The sequence below is a fragment of the Cataglyphis hispanica genome, chromosome 8, assembly GCF_021464435.1.
Source record: "Cataglyphis hispanica isolate Lineage 1 chromosome 8, ULB_Chis1_1.0, whole genome shotgun sequence".
Classification (NCBI taxonomy): domain Eukaryota; kingdom Metazoa; phylum Arthropoda; class Insecta; order Hymenoptera; family Formicidae; genus Cataglyphis; species Cataglyphis hispanica.
This window is the reverse complement of record NC_065961.1, coordinates 5,202,273-5,216,722: the sequence shown is the minus strand read 5'-3', so window position 1 is coordinate 5,216,722 and position 14,450 is coordinate 5,202,273. Positions and strand designations below refer to the sequence as shown.

The 14,450-nt window shown below is 30.4% G+C and overlaps 4 protein-coding genes across 6 annotated transcripts; 1 reads left to right on the top strand and 3 right to left on the bottom strand.

Moving 5' to 3' along the window:
• Nucleotides 1-1,395: 1,395 nt before the first annotated feature.
• On the top strand, nt 1,396-3,887 carry LOC126851498 (uncharacterized). The gene is made up of 6 exons (XM_050595550.1): nt 1,396-1,651; nt 2,279-2,441; nt 2,610-2,824; nt 2,912-2,965; nt 3,052-3,161; nt 3,389-3,887. The coding sequence occupies exons 1-6, from the start codon at nt 1,598-1,600 to the stop codon at nt 3,588-3,590; spliced, it is 798 nt and encodes a 265-aa protein (XP_050451507.1). The 5' UTR covers nt 1,396-1,597; the 3' UTR covers nt 3,591-3,887.
• Nucleotides 3,877-5,531, bottom strand: LOC126851483 (odorant receptor 67a-like). The gene is made up of 4 exons (XM_050595518.1): nt 5,176-5,531; nt 4,497-4,886; nt 4,213-4,417; nt 3,877-4,075 (listed from the first exon to the last, which is right to left on the bottom strand). Exons 1-4 carry the CDS (start codon nt 5,529-5,531, stop codon nt 3,890-3,892), a joined length of 1,137 nt encoding a protein of 378 aa, XP_050451475.1. The 3' UTR covers nt 3,877-3,889.
• A 94-nt stretch (nt 5,532-5,625) lies between these two features.
• On the bottom strand, nt 5,626-8,936 carry LOC126851493 (phospholipase A1 member A-like). Of its 3 annotated transcripts, none has more exons than XM_050595542.1 (8): nt 8,613-8,936; nt 8,383-8,520; nt 7,970-8,021; nt 7,623-7,768; nt 7,225-7,467; nt 6,623-6,823; nt 6,387-6,546; nt 5,626-6,282 (listed from the first exon to the last, which is right to left on the bottom strand). In XM_050595542.1, the coding sequence occupies exons 2-8, from the start codon at nt 8,438-8,440 to the stop codon at nt 6,210-6,212; spliced, it is 933 nt and encodes a 310-aa protein (XP_050451499.1). In that variant the 5' UTR covers nt 8,441-8,520; nt 8,613-8,936; the 3' UTR covers nt 5,626-6,209. The 3 variants fall into 3 exon arrangements, with proteins under 3 accessions (XP_050451499.1, XP_050451500.1, XP_050451498.1); XM_050595543.1 differs by having other exon boundaries at nt 8,882-8,898; XM_050595541.1 differs by having other exon boundaries at nt 8,383-8,936.
• Nucleotides 8,937-11,731: 2,795 nt separating this feature from the next.
• LOC126851492 (ubiquitin-like-conjugating enzyme ATG3) lies at nt 11,732-14,410 on the bottom strand. The gene is made up of 6 exons (XM_050595540.1): nt 14,069-14,410; nt 13,527-13,715; nt 13,194-13,439; nt 12,960-13,112; nt 12,732-12,859; nt 11,732-12,643 (listed from the first exon to the last, which is right to left on the bottom strand). The coding sequence occupies exons 1-6, from the start codon at nt 14,138-14,140 to the stop codon at nt 12,481-12,483; spliced, it is 951 nt and encodes a 316-aa protein (XP_050451497.1). The 5' UTR covers nt 14,141-14,410; the 3' UTR covers nt 11,732-12,480.
• Between the last annotated feature and the right edge of the window lie 40 nt (nt 14,411-14,450).

The following is a 14,450-nucleotide window of genomic DNA, read 5'->3' as shown; positions in this document are numbered from 1 at the left end:
ATAGATAATGACTTTTCAATTTTTTAATATATTTTTTAATATATATATATATATATATATATATATATATATATATATATATATATATATATATATATATAGAAGATAGTCTTAAAGCAAAAGTAGTAATTGATACGATTGATAAAATTGATACATTAATGGTAATTATAAAGATTTTAAATATATTTTTATATTATTAGTGGTTAAATTTCTTATAATTTATTTTATGTAACAAAATTTATTTTATGTAGAAAAAAATTGATCATTGGAGCAAGAATAAAGAGCCTACAAACATAATTTTTATTATTACAAAAGTTGAAAGGTTTTTTTTCGCGATATAAAATATTATATTTGTCAAAAAAGAATGTAAAAGCTTGAGATGTAAAAAAATTAGTTTGCAAGATTTTTAAAATTTCGGAAAACAATTATGATGTTCTTGACTTGAAAGATTACATTAATACAAAAATCAAAATTATTCATAATTTTGTAAATTAAAATGACGAGTTTTGCAGAAATAAAATAAAATTTTATAATTAAAAACTGAATTTAAATGATGGTTAATTTTAACTAAATGTAAAATTTATCTCGCGCGAAGACGTCATCAACAAGTTTCCTGGCCGCAATATGTACGCAAATCCTGACCACATTTGCTGGCCATATGTGATGGTCATGTGATGAAACATTGGTTATATATATCTGTATTCTTGGATTTTGATCTATGTAAAAAACATACATATATAATTTAGATTTAAATAAATTGTCGGAAATTTTTGCGAAAATTGTTACAATCTTTAAAATTTTAATTTTTTTGTTTCTTGCATATTTACATCAATTTATATATATATATATATTTTAAATTAATTTTTTTAATTAAAATAAATAGCAACAAATTTTAATTACAACGTTAAAAAATAAAATATAAAAGAAAATTATAAATAAAATATAAAAAATATGAGAAATTTTTAAAATCATATAATAAATTGGCGTTCCATTACAAATGGAGATATGGAGATAATAATGATAGAATATGAGATATGGAAACGTAAACAAAGAGAAAAAAATTCAATAATTCTAAAATTAATTTTCATTAATGAAAATATAAATTTTACAATTTCACAAAGTTAATTCTTATGTATCTTTTTAATTTTTTGATTTTCGGCAAAAATTAATTTCAAAGGTGCAGCTTTTTCTTTTAATTTCCTCTTTATTCTTTTTGCAGTTTATATGTATATATATATATATAAATCTATTTCTATAAATCTTTCTAATAACTTCTTCTGCTACAACTTATCTCATTTAAAAAAGAATGCAAACGACCGATTTCTCTGACGCGATTTGATGATTCCAGATAAGTTCTCGGAAGCAGATAATAATGTGGCTGATAAGAGAAACCGACATCAGTCTACAATCGGAAGTCGTCATGTATTCAAATCAGTTTAAGTAGTCCATGAAGAAAGCTACTTGCAGCTTATTAAATTGCACAGTCGTTAAGTTTCACTTCAATATAATATTGAGATCATTTGCATAGTTTTCCTCGTTCTTTGCAATCTTACGTTGTGTGTATTATTATCGTATAAGTGAAAAAGAAACAGTAACGATGGCTCTGAAAAAATTTACAACAGTGCTTTTGATAGAAATCTTTATTTTACCGGTATGTGTAAAAAACAGATTTTATTTTAATGAACAGATATTATTTTAATGAAAGATTTAAAAAATCAGGAATTTAAACATACAGTCCATATTTTGAACAAAAGGCTATTACAATTTTTGTTTAATAATATTAACTAGTAAATAATAAAATATTAAACAGTATTAAATGTAATATTTAATATACATAATTTTTTAACAAAGCATTTGTAAATCTATGTTTATATAACATATTTTTTTATTACTACTCGTAAAATATACTGGCACAGTTTGGCGGAAAAAAACCTAAAACACCGTGTATAATAAATAAAATAAAAATAAATAATTATAATTAAAAAAATATACAATATTTAATACGATATAAGTAAAATACGAGCTGATGTAATCAGATAAGTGGCGAGTGTCAAAAAATCAATCTTGCCGATATGTAATCAATCTTGATTTATACAAGATAAATCATATATGATCAATTATTCTTTTCTTAGAAAATAAAACATAATTTTTGAACTTATTAATCAAAATCATTGTCGAGATATTGATAAAGAAGAATGGGATTAAATATAAATGAGTTCAAGCAAAACAAGAAGTAATAAAAAAGTAAAAGATTAAGAATAACATTCATCTATTTCAGATTGTTCTCGAGGCACGCTTTTATCATGGGCAAGAGTCTTACAGACAGTATTACGACAATCGCCGCATTAATAGCGAGCAATTGAAGGATCCGGTGAAGATTCCCGAAGAATCGTATTACGATCACAATGACGTAAATAAAGAAATAAATTCGCGCTTTGGAGGTAACATTATAAATATAACAAAACAACATTATTTCGACAATGAACGTATATATATTCAGTGTTAAAATTAAAATTTTTTTACTTACAATTTTTATAATTCAGGCAATAGTATCTTTCTTCTTATAATCTTCCATTAAACGTAATATTCTTGTGAATATGGCTTTCTAGATAACAAGCATACGAATTTCGACAGTAGTTTTGTATTTCCGGATGACAGATTGCAAGCGCGAAATGGCGCTGGTACCTATATAATCAGTCCACCGGCGAAGTGCGATGATAAGCAGCAAACCTTCTGCGAACATGTCCCAAATTATCCTGAAGAATTTGTGAATCAAGCAATTGCGAACAATTCCAGCTTGTTGCATTATGCGTACGAAGATATTGTTAGTAAATATTTGATAATTTATTGTCATAATTAGCAAAACACATGGAAATTTCTATTCTTAAATTAAATTTTTTTCCATTAATAGTTAACCATTGAACCGCGAACAGAGATCAGTGAGGAACCGCTTTGTGTCTCTGTGGTAAAATCATTTTTAAATTAAAATTATTCATTCTCAGTGCTAGTTAAATTTTACAGATTTTCCATAAAAATGGCATTAATTTTTAGGAGCGAGTGATTCGTCCAAAAACGGGTCAAAACTTGAATAACAAATGGCGTTACATCCTTCAATCGAACGAGTCGAATTTTTATCAAAGTGTACGAATCGAAACTTGCAAGTAAGTGCTATACAATGAAAAAAAGTGTTATAAATTATGTTTAGATTAATTTTTAATATTTATAATATGTATATGTATCTATATATGTATTCAATACATGTATACATATACATATAATATAATTCAGAGAGTTACATGTAATGAGTATAAAATTGTTCATTGTAGTAAGACCATAAAGTAAGATCATAGAATGTTAAGAAAATTGGCGTAATATTTTATATTTCCAGAGAAGAAAATGCTAAATGCAGAATGATTGACGGTTTTGCTGAGGGATACATCACAACATGCAAACAGAAATATATTTATCGCGAGTTGTCAGCCCTCTCCGACAATGGTGAGATCGGCCGCGATTATTTCCGCTTTCCTGCGAGTTGTTGCTGCCATGTTCAGTTCAACGTCGACGACGAAGTTGTCAAATGGAGAATATAATCAGCTTCAGAAAATATTCCGGAGTTTCGTCCATAGATAACACATATAAAGAATATTTTTAAAAATATTTTATAGATTTGTAGATATTTTTTAGTTATTCTCTAATCGTGAAATTAGTAGCTTAGAGTTTAATTGCAAAAAAGAGAAGAGAATGATTGATCTCGTTCGTATTAAGAGCTTTTCAAAACGTTGAATGCCGAATAAGATATTCTGATAATCTGAAAGAAAATGAAAATTAAAGAAGCATGCAACAACATGTAAGTCAATAATTATTAAAAATATTTTTAGTATCATTAATATCATTTTTTGTAATGCCATCTCTCTTTTACCTTCATAAAAGATTCATTGGATAAAGTAACTATATAGCCACTAGTTATCTTTATTGGTTTCTTAGATCGTATGATTATCAGCAAAAGAGTCTTCATTAAATCAACGGGAAGTATCGGCCAATCCATTTCATAAATGGCGTTACCGACTTCAATACTCTACATGTTTAAGAATAAATTGCTTAAAAAGAAAATTTTAATTATCCGGCTTCATATACAGCTCAAAACCTTTCGAAAAAAATAATGATGTTTTAGTAGAAATTTAAATTTTAGTAAAAATTTTTTTATTATTAGACCTTCAGTGTCACTTCATTGCCGAACCAGCAGTATAAATAGATCTGCATAAGCATGCAACCAAGATATGACAAACTCCACGCAAACTCGAAGCTCAGCAAGCTCTTTGTCGACATTTTGTAGATGCTAAGGCAGAGCACGGTCGAGCTTATGGAAAATTGTAGGAGGATCATCAGTGTAAACACCGTATTAACGCGTTCTGCCAATCTGTCAGATTATGATTATTCGTTCAATACATATATACGTTTTCTCTCCCTTCTCGTGAACAAATTTTATCATCTTTCACCTATACACATAGCGATGGTGATGGACAAGCTCGCGGACGAGCCACTGTTCTCGCGCTTTCAAATCTTCTTTAGAGGTGCTGGATTTCTGAGCTTTTCGCAACAAATTCGGTAACATATGAGCGCGATGACATAGTATGTCCAACTGAGCGCAAGTCTGGATCATAAAACCGGAGATGAGAGTCTCGTGAGCGACGCTGGCGTTCGCACAGACCATCAATCCAATAGTTTGGTGGAGCACGGTGGCCCAATAAACAGTAGTCGACGAGATGTCGTATGGCACCCAGTCGGACAACGGTAAGGTCCTAGTGTTGGCAAAATGCCGGAATTGAGCAATCGTGGCAAAGAAGACGGCCGACTCGTTCAATATCTCGCAGTAGATAGTAATTGTCCTGAAAGAACATTCAAGTCAAAAAAGTTAGCGTATATAAACAGAGATTATTTTATTTTATAATCTATATCAGAATTTATTTTATTTTATTTTATTTTATAATCTATATCAGAATTGTAAAACTTTATAAATATCGATCCATTGTTTTAAATTAGATTTGCTTCGTGGATCTTTAATTTTTCAGGCTCTTCGGGATCTTTTTGTCTCTCGTAGAGAAAGATTATTTCAAGGACTGTGTTACATAAATTTCAAAGGCAAACTTCGCAAAATTAAACTTTATAATTACGCACTTCGCGTTACGATCGAATTTCCGTTGAATATTCATCTCGTGATTGTCCCTGGGTGTGCAAATATCTGTCAGCAGCATATCAGTGAGACCGATGATTTTATCCCGACGTAACACTAGGTTCATCACTTTGCAACTAACGCCGAGCACCGACAAAAACAGCGAGAACTTTTCGATGAAGGTCTCAAGATCCTCGATCATGAAACAATCGATTAGACCGCAAAACGTAAATGAGTGAAGAAGAAAAATCATCACGACGGAATAAACACTATACGCCCAATATTTGATGGGTGTCAGATTGGCAGGTTGCCAATAACCGGTGTATGTCAAGAGAGCAAACGATAAGGGAAGAGTGTGCATTTTTCTCGTTTAAAATGTTTTTTCTAAAGAAAATTCTTCAAGCTCTATAAGGTCTCTAAGGTAAAAATGCTTTTTGCGAGACAATTCTGAAGAAGCTATTTTATTGCAGTTTCTGTTTCTTTGCATCAACATTTTATTCTATACCGCTTTCTTATTCTCTCTAAAAGAATTATCTCGACTTCCGCCTTTGATAATTCATGCATAAATAAGTTTTACTAATCGTTGTAATTGAGACATTACGATACTATAAAGACTATCTTTTATGCTATTATCGTGACTATATAGTTCCGCCTTATTGTAAGTTTTTAAAAATAAATGTTAGCGTAAATGCTATCTTTCATTATCACGATCAATAGATGAATAGATGGATTGATCTATGAAACAAGAATTAAATTAATAGAAAACTGCTACTATATAACAGACGAAAAATCAATATGTAGAATAATACAGCGATGATTATAACTTAATATTACAAGAAATAAGACACATTGTACTCAATTCTTCATTCTTCTTAATTCTTCTTCAGAAAAATCAATATGCTATGAATATAGCATGATGTGAAATGCGCGTATCGAACAATAGACGTACTAGTCGTTCTTTTTTATAAGGGTTCGCTATTCTAGATCTTGAGATATATTCTTTTTAATATTGCAATTTAATTGTACAGTCAACTCTCGATTACAGATGAGTCCCTTCCTCGTGCAATCCAAAAGGACTCTGGTCTGCCGTCATTAAATAAATGCTTCCTTGCCTATAAGAAAGAAAGAGAAAGAGAGGTAAGTATTATATATAAAAAAATTTTAATTCATATTTTTCTTCAATTATTTCTTTAGAGCTTAAAATTTTTTTACTAACGCGTTGCTTGGAGTGCCGTATCCCATGATGACTCGCGTATTATTATTACATTTGCCAGAATAAAAGTAATATAGCGAAGGGCATTCCACGCCCTGAAAGGCCGATTCATCGGTTAACGACTCGGCATAAAATCTCCAAGAACGATGATGACTGCAAAAATCTGAAATAATAACGATGAAGATGTAAGAAATAATTTCAATTAATATCCAAATTTATATATTTAGTAAAGAATATACCTTGTTTAGTGTTGATTGTAGCGTTTAACGGACAGCCAGGCTGTACACGTAGACCACCATTTGGGAAAAAGTCCACCGTGCCTGTAATCTTAGCAATACCATAAAATTTAACATCCGTGTGTATGATATCTACGAAACGAGCATCGGAGAACGTGAGACGAGGTTCGAGAAGATTGAAAAAGGGACCGGCGGGATCCAATCCTGTGACAAGAAGCTCTTTAAGTATTTTTCCATACCACGCTGCTCTAGTTCATTACTTTAATGAATTTGAATATTGAGATTTTGAGATAGCAAATTTTTCGAATTTATAAATTTTATTTTTTTAATAAAATAAATATTTCATTTATAATTTGAAAAAAAAAACAAGTTTAAATTCTTATTTTAATTAAATTCTTAGGAACATTAATGTGTGTGTACTATTTCTATTGTTATAAAAGATTTGAATTAAATATTGCTAATATATATGACTTATCAAAATATCTCTTAAAATATTATTTTAAAAACATTGCTTTAATACTGCATATAAGTATCAGCGATATGTAAGCAATATAAAATTAAAAAAAAAACGTTGACTGATAAAATAAAAAGTTGATGAACTTTACCCGTAATCCTAGGAATCTGAAAACTGACACTTCTGCCGATATAGCCGGCGATTTGGCTGCCTAAAGAGTGTGATACGATATGTAACTTTTCTGAATTGAAACCCGACGCTATCATATTATTGAGAGTTACTGTGAGAGCGGCTGCAACATTAGGAACGTTTCTCACAGCTTTTAAGTACGAATGGCTCACCAGTTTACCATAATCTACTGCGATGATATTGTGGTCATTTCGCTTTAAGTAAGCTGAAAAAAAAAATATAATTATAATCGCAAATAAAAGCCAAGACGATTCCTTGGCTCTTATCTGTTGCCAATTTTCTCATTTAATTGTTCGTACTCTGAGCCTATGACTGTTATTATTACATATTTTTTTAAATAACTATTTGATGTCGAAATACCTTGTACTATTGTTTGTACACTTTCTTTCTCCAGATGTTCCGAATAGCCGTGAATATACAGTATTGTCGGCTTGCTGTATTGTATTTGAGATAAGAGTGCATCGGTATTTTTTAACGAGTAATCGACGTATTTATCTATAGTAGTTCTGAATAGGAAGAATGCATTAATATAGAATTGCATTAATATAGAAATCGATTTTTATAAAGATTTATATCAATTTTATCTCGTATCAAAAAAAAAAAAAAAATGAAATCGCAATGCAAGAAACCAATTAATTTAACTTGAACCGAAATTTGATTTTCAGGCAATGAAAATGTGAGAAGAGTAAAGATGTAAAAATAAATACCCAACGTAAATACGCAGAAAGATACTCTCAAGATCTGCGACGGATCCTCCGCCTATGAAAGAGAATTTGGCTAATTTATATTTTAAATTAAATATTTTCTTTTATATCGCGCGCATGCGTTATAAACAGGAAAAATTTACAGCAAAACATTAACGAGGAAATGAGAAAATGTATACAAAATATTTCTCTAATGTATATTAATTTTTAAAAAACATTATTGTCCTTAATTTATTTTTGAAATTCATCAAAAAAAAAAATCAATATAGATTGATATTATTTAACGCATCTAATAACAGTATATTGTATTTTCATTATTAAATATATATTATATAAATTATATTTATAAATAAAATTATTTTTATATGAATTATATTTATAAATTGGATTGAATTTATTGCAAAACCGATACTTACAGATTATAGCCGCGTACATCGTAATACCGACGGCAAATTGTTGAGAAATATGTATCATTGTGGCTCTAAGGATACGCTCTGTAGAATGAAAAAATCTCTGCGCTTTTTATTTGTCCTGTGCACGGGCAATATAAGGAGCTAAAAATCGTTAATATATGCGCTCTTAGATTTACGAGACATCCTGTTATCCAATATCACCCCGACAGCTTTGTATATAAAGAGAAACGCACGTGTCAAGCGGCAGAGAGATACGATTACCCTTCTTGACGGAGAGTTTAATGCGTTAAATATGCAAGAGAATATCGCATACACAGAAAAATTGTGCAATTACTAAGAAATTATTATAGAATAAACAGAGATAATATACACATAAATAAAGATTTGTAAACAGTAAATAATTATAAACAATAGTCACACAAAATATATAATATATCGATTCACTAATAATTGTTAAACACATTAATTGTTAAAGTTAATACTTATGTCATACTGTTCTTACGAGTGCGGGAACGCAAGTGTTGCAAATACGCGTAATCGTAAAACTTTGAAACTTTTTTGAACTAACAACATTTTATATTCTAGCAATTGCATATATAAGCATATGGGGGAAAGTGGAGCTAAAATGTCAAGGAACACTTCTTGTTATTTATTTATGATAAATGCTGCTTTGGCCAACCAGTTTTATTAATCGTAGTTTGATCGCCATCATTATTTTATGTAACAAGTGGCACACACGTGCGCACGATATTTCTTTTTTGAGAGACGTCCAGAGTTTTCAGGCCAAAAAAGAATGATAGACGGGCCAAAAAAGAATGAAGAGACGTTCAAAGTTTTCGGGCCAAAAAAGAATGAAGAGACGTCCAAAGTTTTCAGGCCAAAAAAGAATGATATTGGGGAAACAATCGAATCGTAGACTTTTTATACGCAGGCACCTATTTTGATAAACGCAGCATAGCATTCTTTACGTATTACAGAGTAGTATTAAGTTAAAAAACTAAATAAGGAAATCCTGTAAAACAAGTTATAGCAACTTATATAAAGCAAGAATGACTTATGATTTTTGTTTGTAGGATACATTTTTGTATTGCATTTTGTAATTGTACGATGTTTTACATATTTTCAAATGGATATCCGATTTTACTCTATACTGGACAAAACCGAGTATTTCCACTTCTTCAAAAAATCTTGTTATTCTTGGTAACCAAATTCTTTTTTCAACAACTAGCCTCATCTTCTCGTAGTTCAAAGTCCACTAAAAACTACTAACGGTCAATAGAATTTTTTCTGCTCTCTGATAGTTTGTAGAAAGACAAATCCGAAAAAGTATCCGGTTTATCTACTTTTTCCTATAAGTGTGTGTGTGTGTGTGTGTGTGTGTGTGTGTGTGTGTGTGTGTGTGTGTGTGTATGTGTGTGTATGTGTATGTGTGTGTGTGTGTGTGTGTGTGTGTGTGTGTGTGTGTGTGTGTGTGTGTGTGTATATATTGCATATTTTGTTGCTTTAATTAAATTATTTTGTGAGGTATCTCTTACATTATATATATATTAAAAGATAACTTTAAATAATGAGATTCGGAAATATCGTAAAATTTCATTTTTATATAAATGACAACATGTAGAATAAATTCATCAATTTTAAAAAAGACGAGGCATTAAAAAATAGTATCTTTTAGTAAATTTCTGCTAACTGCTCGTAAAATAATAAGTACGACATAAAATCTGGTAAAATCCTAAAATACTGTCTTAGTGACTAATCCAATCGCATTCATGTTAATTTATGTACAGGTAAATTTATGGAAACGCCACAGATTATCAGAGTAGCGTAAGTAATTATGTGTATCCTTGACACGTGAAGAAACAAATCACAGGTAAGTCTGAATTTTAATCGCTCTTATTTTTCATATCGTACAGTGCGGTCTCATGCGCCATGGTATGGAACGTAATCGCAATGCGGAATTGGCGGAGCGCACATGATTGATTCTTTTTACGTTCGTTGATTCATTCTGCCTATTTTTATCGCAAGTTTTTATTTTATCCACTTACTGGTTGTATGGAATTACTTATAAACTTGTGTGTATGTGTGTTTATAAAAAAAGACAAAAATACTGAATATTCAACAGAGATCCATAAGAATATATATATTATTAAAAAATGTTAAAATTTTAAATAATAATTGTAATTTTAGATTAATAATCCATGCTAAATATAGATCGCATCCAATATTCTCGTTGTTTTTTATTTCTTTTTGCGGTTACAATAATATAGCTTGATATTCATAGTCCGTTCTTATATATTTAAAATAGTCTCAAGTGTGGTCTTGGGTCGTCTTAAGATCTTATTCAATCAATGAAATGGCCGCATAACATCTTAAGACCATACTTGAGATAATTTTAAATGTAAGAACGACTATGAATACCAGCCTATTATAACATATACAATAAGAATACCTTTACAATCTTGCGGCGTAATTTCTGCTTTTTAAATATACAAATATTTTATATATAGAATTATACTTTTTAAATATATAATTTTGTTTTAATTTATGCAACAACCCGCAAATATTGACGAACAATTTTTCATAGTTTATATTGTTAAATATTAACAAAATTGTTGACAATTTCGTAGATTGAAGAATTCATGAATTTTGATAGATGTATGCATATATGTGTGATTTCGATCCGCATTAATTTGTATTTCTATTACCTAATGCAGCAGAAAACGCGGGAGCGCAATCTGTGCCAATAAAAAAATATACACAGTTTCGATAGATAAAAAATAAAAAAATCTATAGAAAGGATCTTGTAATTGGCAAGTATGTATTGCGTTTTCCTGAGTTTTTGCTCCATAGGACAATTTATAGAAAGTTTATTGGACATACTTTGTTCCGCCAATTCCGCATTGCGCATAAATTCCATACGATGGGATTATACTACACTAACGAAAATTGAAATCCTAAGGAGTTATGCTGGGTAAATAAAAATTACAAAGAATGGTTTGTTTACATAAGAAATATTTATTTTTATAACATTTTTAATTTCATATATATATATATATATATATATATATATATCATATTATTTATTTATATATATATTTTTATTTCTATATGCACATATAAATATATATATTATTTATGTATATAAAATAATAAAAATACATATATAAATAATATATATAATAAAAAAAAAATAGAATGTGATAAAAGTAAATTACTTATGTAAACAAACATATTATGTAATTTCCACTCACCCACTTCTTCTTGATGTTAGGATTTCAATTTTCGATAGTATATTAAATATTTTATACTTCAAATGATATATTTGCGCAAATAAATCGGTCATATGCAGGGGTAATGTTTATAATATTCCAATTTATTTTCGTAATAAATCATTATAATAAATTTTGATAAATATTTAAACTTTTGTTTTTGTAAATAATAAGCCAACAAATAATTATCTTAATTATTAATGTATATGAAATTTTTTTATTAATGTATAGGAAATTTTTTTTTTATATTTCTCTATTGAATTCGTTGCTTTTAGCATAGCCTTTATTCTTTACTTATTGTCTAAAGATTATTGGATCAAATAATATTTTTATAATTCAGTATTTTGCAATGTAAAAAGTCTTACGGTTCGTTTACTTAAAATTGATCAAAACGAGTATATAAACGGATCCCCTTAAATGCTAAACGTTTGAGATCCGTGCAATGTGATATCTTTGGATTCTCGGGAATGGATGATGTTCATATAGGATATTATATTTTCTTAAATTCATAATCATGACTCTCCTCGAATTCACAATACACTTAGGTTTCATTTAGCGATCGCAACACTCGTAGGATGATTTTATTCTTATTCCTCACCAATAAACAAAGGCGGATAATGCTTGCGAGCATTGCAATCGTTAAATAGAACATAATCCTAATACATATTCTTAGCTTACAATTTCGAATATCCTTATAATCTTCGCATTTACGATGAAAAGCGTAGTAAACATCGATATACATAAATATCCCGTGTATCCACTAAATACAGTTCGCAAGCGATTTATATTAATCACAATATAATGAAAGTAATTTAATACTAGTGTGACACATTTAACCGATTGCATTTAGCATAAAATTTTGCGTATAATCGTACTCGATAGTCGGTATGACTGATTGAACAAATTTCAGGAATATTATGAGGTACATATGCACTCCCAATTCTCCGCCACCTTCCATTACTGTCTCCATGATTTTTTTCATCACTTCCGCGTGCCTGTGTAAATAATAAACCATTTAATCCATTAAAATTCACGGATTTAATAAATATAAATCAATCAGCTTTTTTTGCTTTCTCATTTTACCTGCATGGATGAACAGAAGCCATAGGAGGACCAGGTATATGCGGGTGAGTTTCCATTGTAACTGTTTTCTTAGCATGATCCTGACTAACATCTTCGTACATCTCTTCTACACTAAGCGGTTTCCGATTCTATAACGCATTTAAAAACAATAAAAATGATAAATAAATCTAAAAAAACAATAATCCAAAGATCTAAAAAATTTAGATAGAAATAAATACGCGCATTTACCTCATTGTATCCATACAACCATAATCTAGGCGTTTGATAATATTTATCATATGTAATGTACAAATCATAGGTGCGAGTGCGAATAATTTCTCCCTCCGTAAATGAATCCCGTTTCTCTTGACCAGATTTCTTGGTAGTTTCCGTCGCCGTGTGCTACATAACAAAATTGTTTTTCACAATCATGGAGAAAAGATTCAAAAGTATATTTTTTTCTTTTTGAAAATTTGTCTTTACCTTATCTTGTTCATCTAGCATTCCGCTAATTTCAAAAGCGTCCATATCGGCAGCGTCCTCATCATCCTCATCTTCATCTGCATTATCATGAGTTTGTGATGGCTCCTCCAATGTCTCCTCCAGAGACATTTCCGTTACTCGTTCATCTAAGCCAGCAAGACTAGTTGCATAATGATGAGTATCTACCCAGCCACCTTCAGGATCATCTGCTTCTATGATACATTCTTGCTCGTTGCTATACTCCATCTATAAATAAACAGTAAATGATATAATGATATATATAATTATATACAAAGAAAGAAAATTGAACATAACTTTCAGTTCTGACATTACCTGCTTACAACGGCGTGTGCAGGGCACATTACGAGTGAGTAGAAATTGCTTGCCCTTTGGTAAATAAGACTTTGCTCTATCCTCATCACCAGTGGCCCATTGCCATGTAGGACAATGATGTACCAAATGATCTCCAGCTGCTACAAATTCCTCTGGTGTCAAGACACCTGTCTCTCGGAATTTGCTCTCCTTAAAATCGGATAATTTCATATAAATAATAAATATGTAATATGTAATAAGTATGAATTAATAAATCGTATTTATTGGTGATGAGAAAATTTCATAAAAAGATAGAAAATATAAAGCAAACCTCTTTCTTTTTATAAATAATTTCCGATACAAAAAAAAAAATTACTTTTTATCTTTTAATTATTTTTTTATGAAAAATCTCGCCGATGATATCACGATTTACTGGAAATTCTGTCATCTATCGACTCCTGTTCGACGACAATCTCCCTAACCAAAATATCTAATCGACTCCGATTAATTACCGATATCCTGCGAGAGAGAGAAAAAAAAAGGAAGTAGAATTTGAAAATTACCTTCAGTACCGGCGTCAAATATTCGGCGACACCCAACGCGGTGCCCTTCACTGAATTTATCACACTTTGCATTATTGACGACTCGTTGCGTGTCCGCTGCGTTCGCGAGAGTATGTCGAAGAGAGATAATCTCTACACGTGGTGCACGAAGATGCGCGCGCGCGAGAGAGAGAGAGAGAGATAGAGAGAGGGAATATCACTCAAAGAAGACCCACACTAATCATTTCGATCCGCGGAGAAGATTCCTTTTCCCGCGTGTCAAATCTAGACACCTGCTGTTTTCCGGCTCGCCGGATCGATTTGCACGGAGTGACACGCAACGCAACTTCGTCCGTCTGACAGGTGATCATCGAAAAATAAACATGGAGCATAAAATTATAAG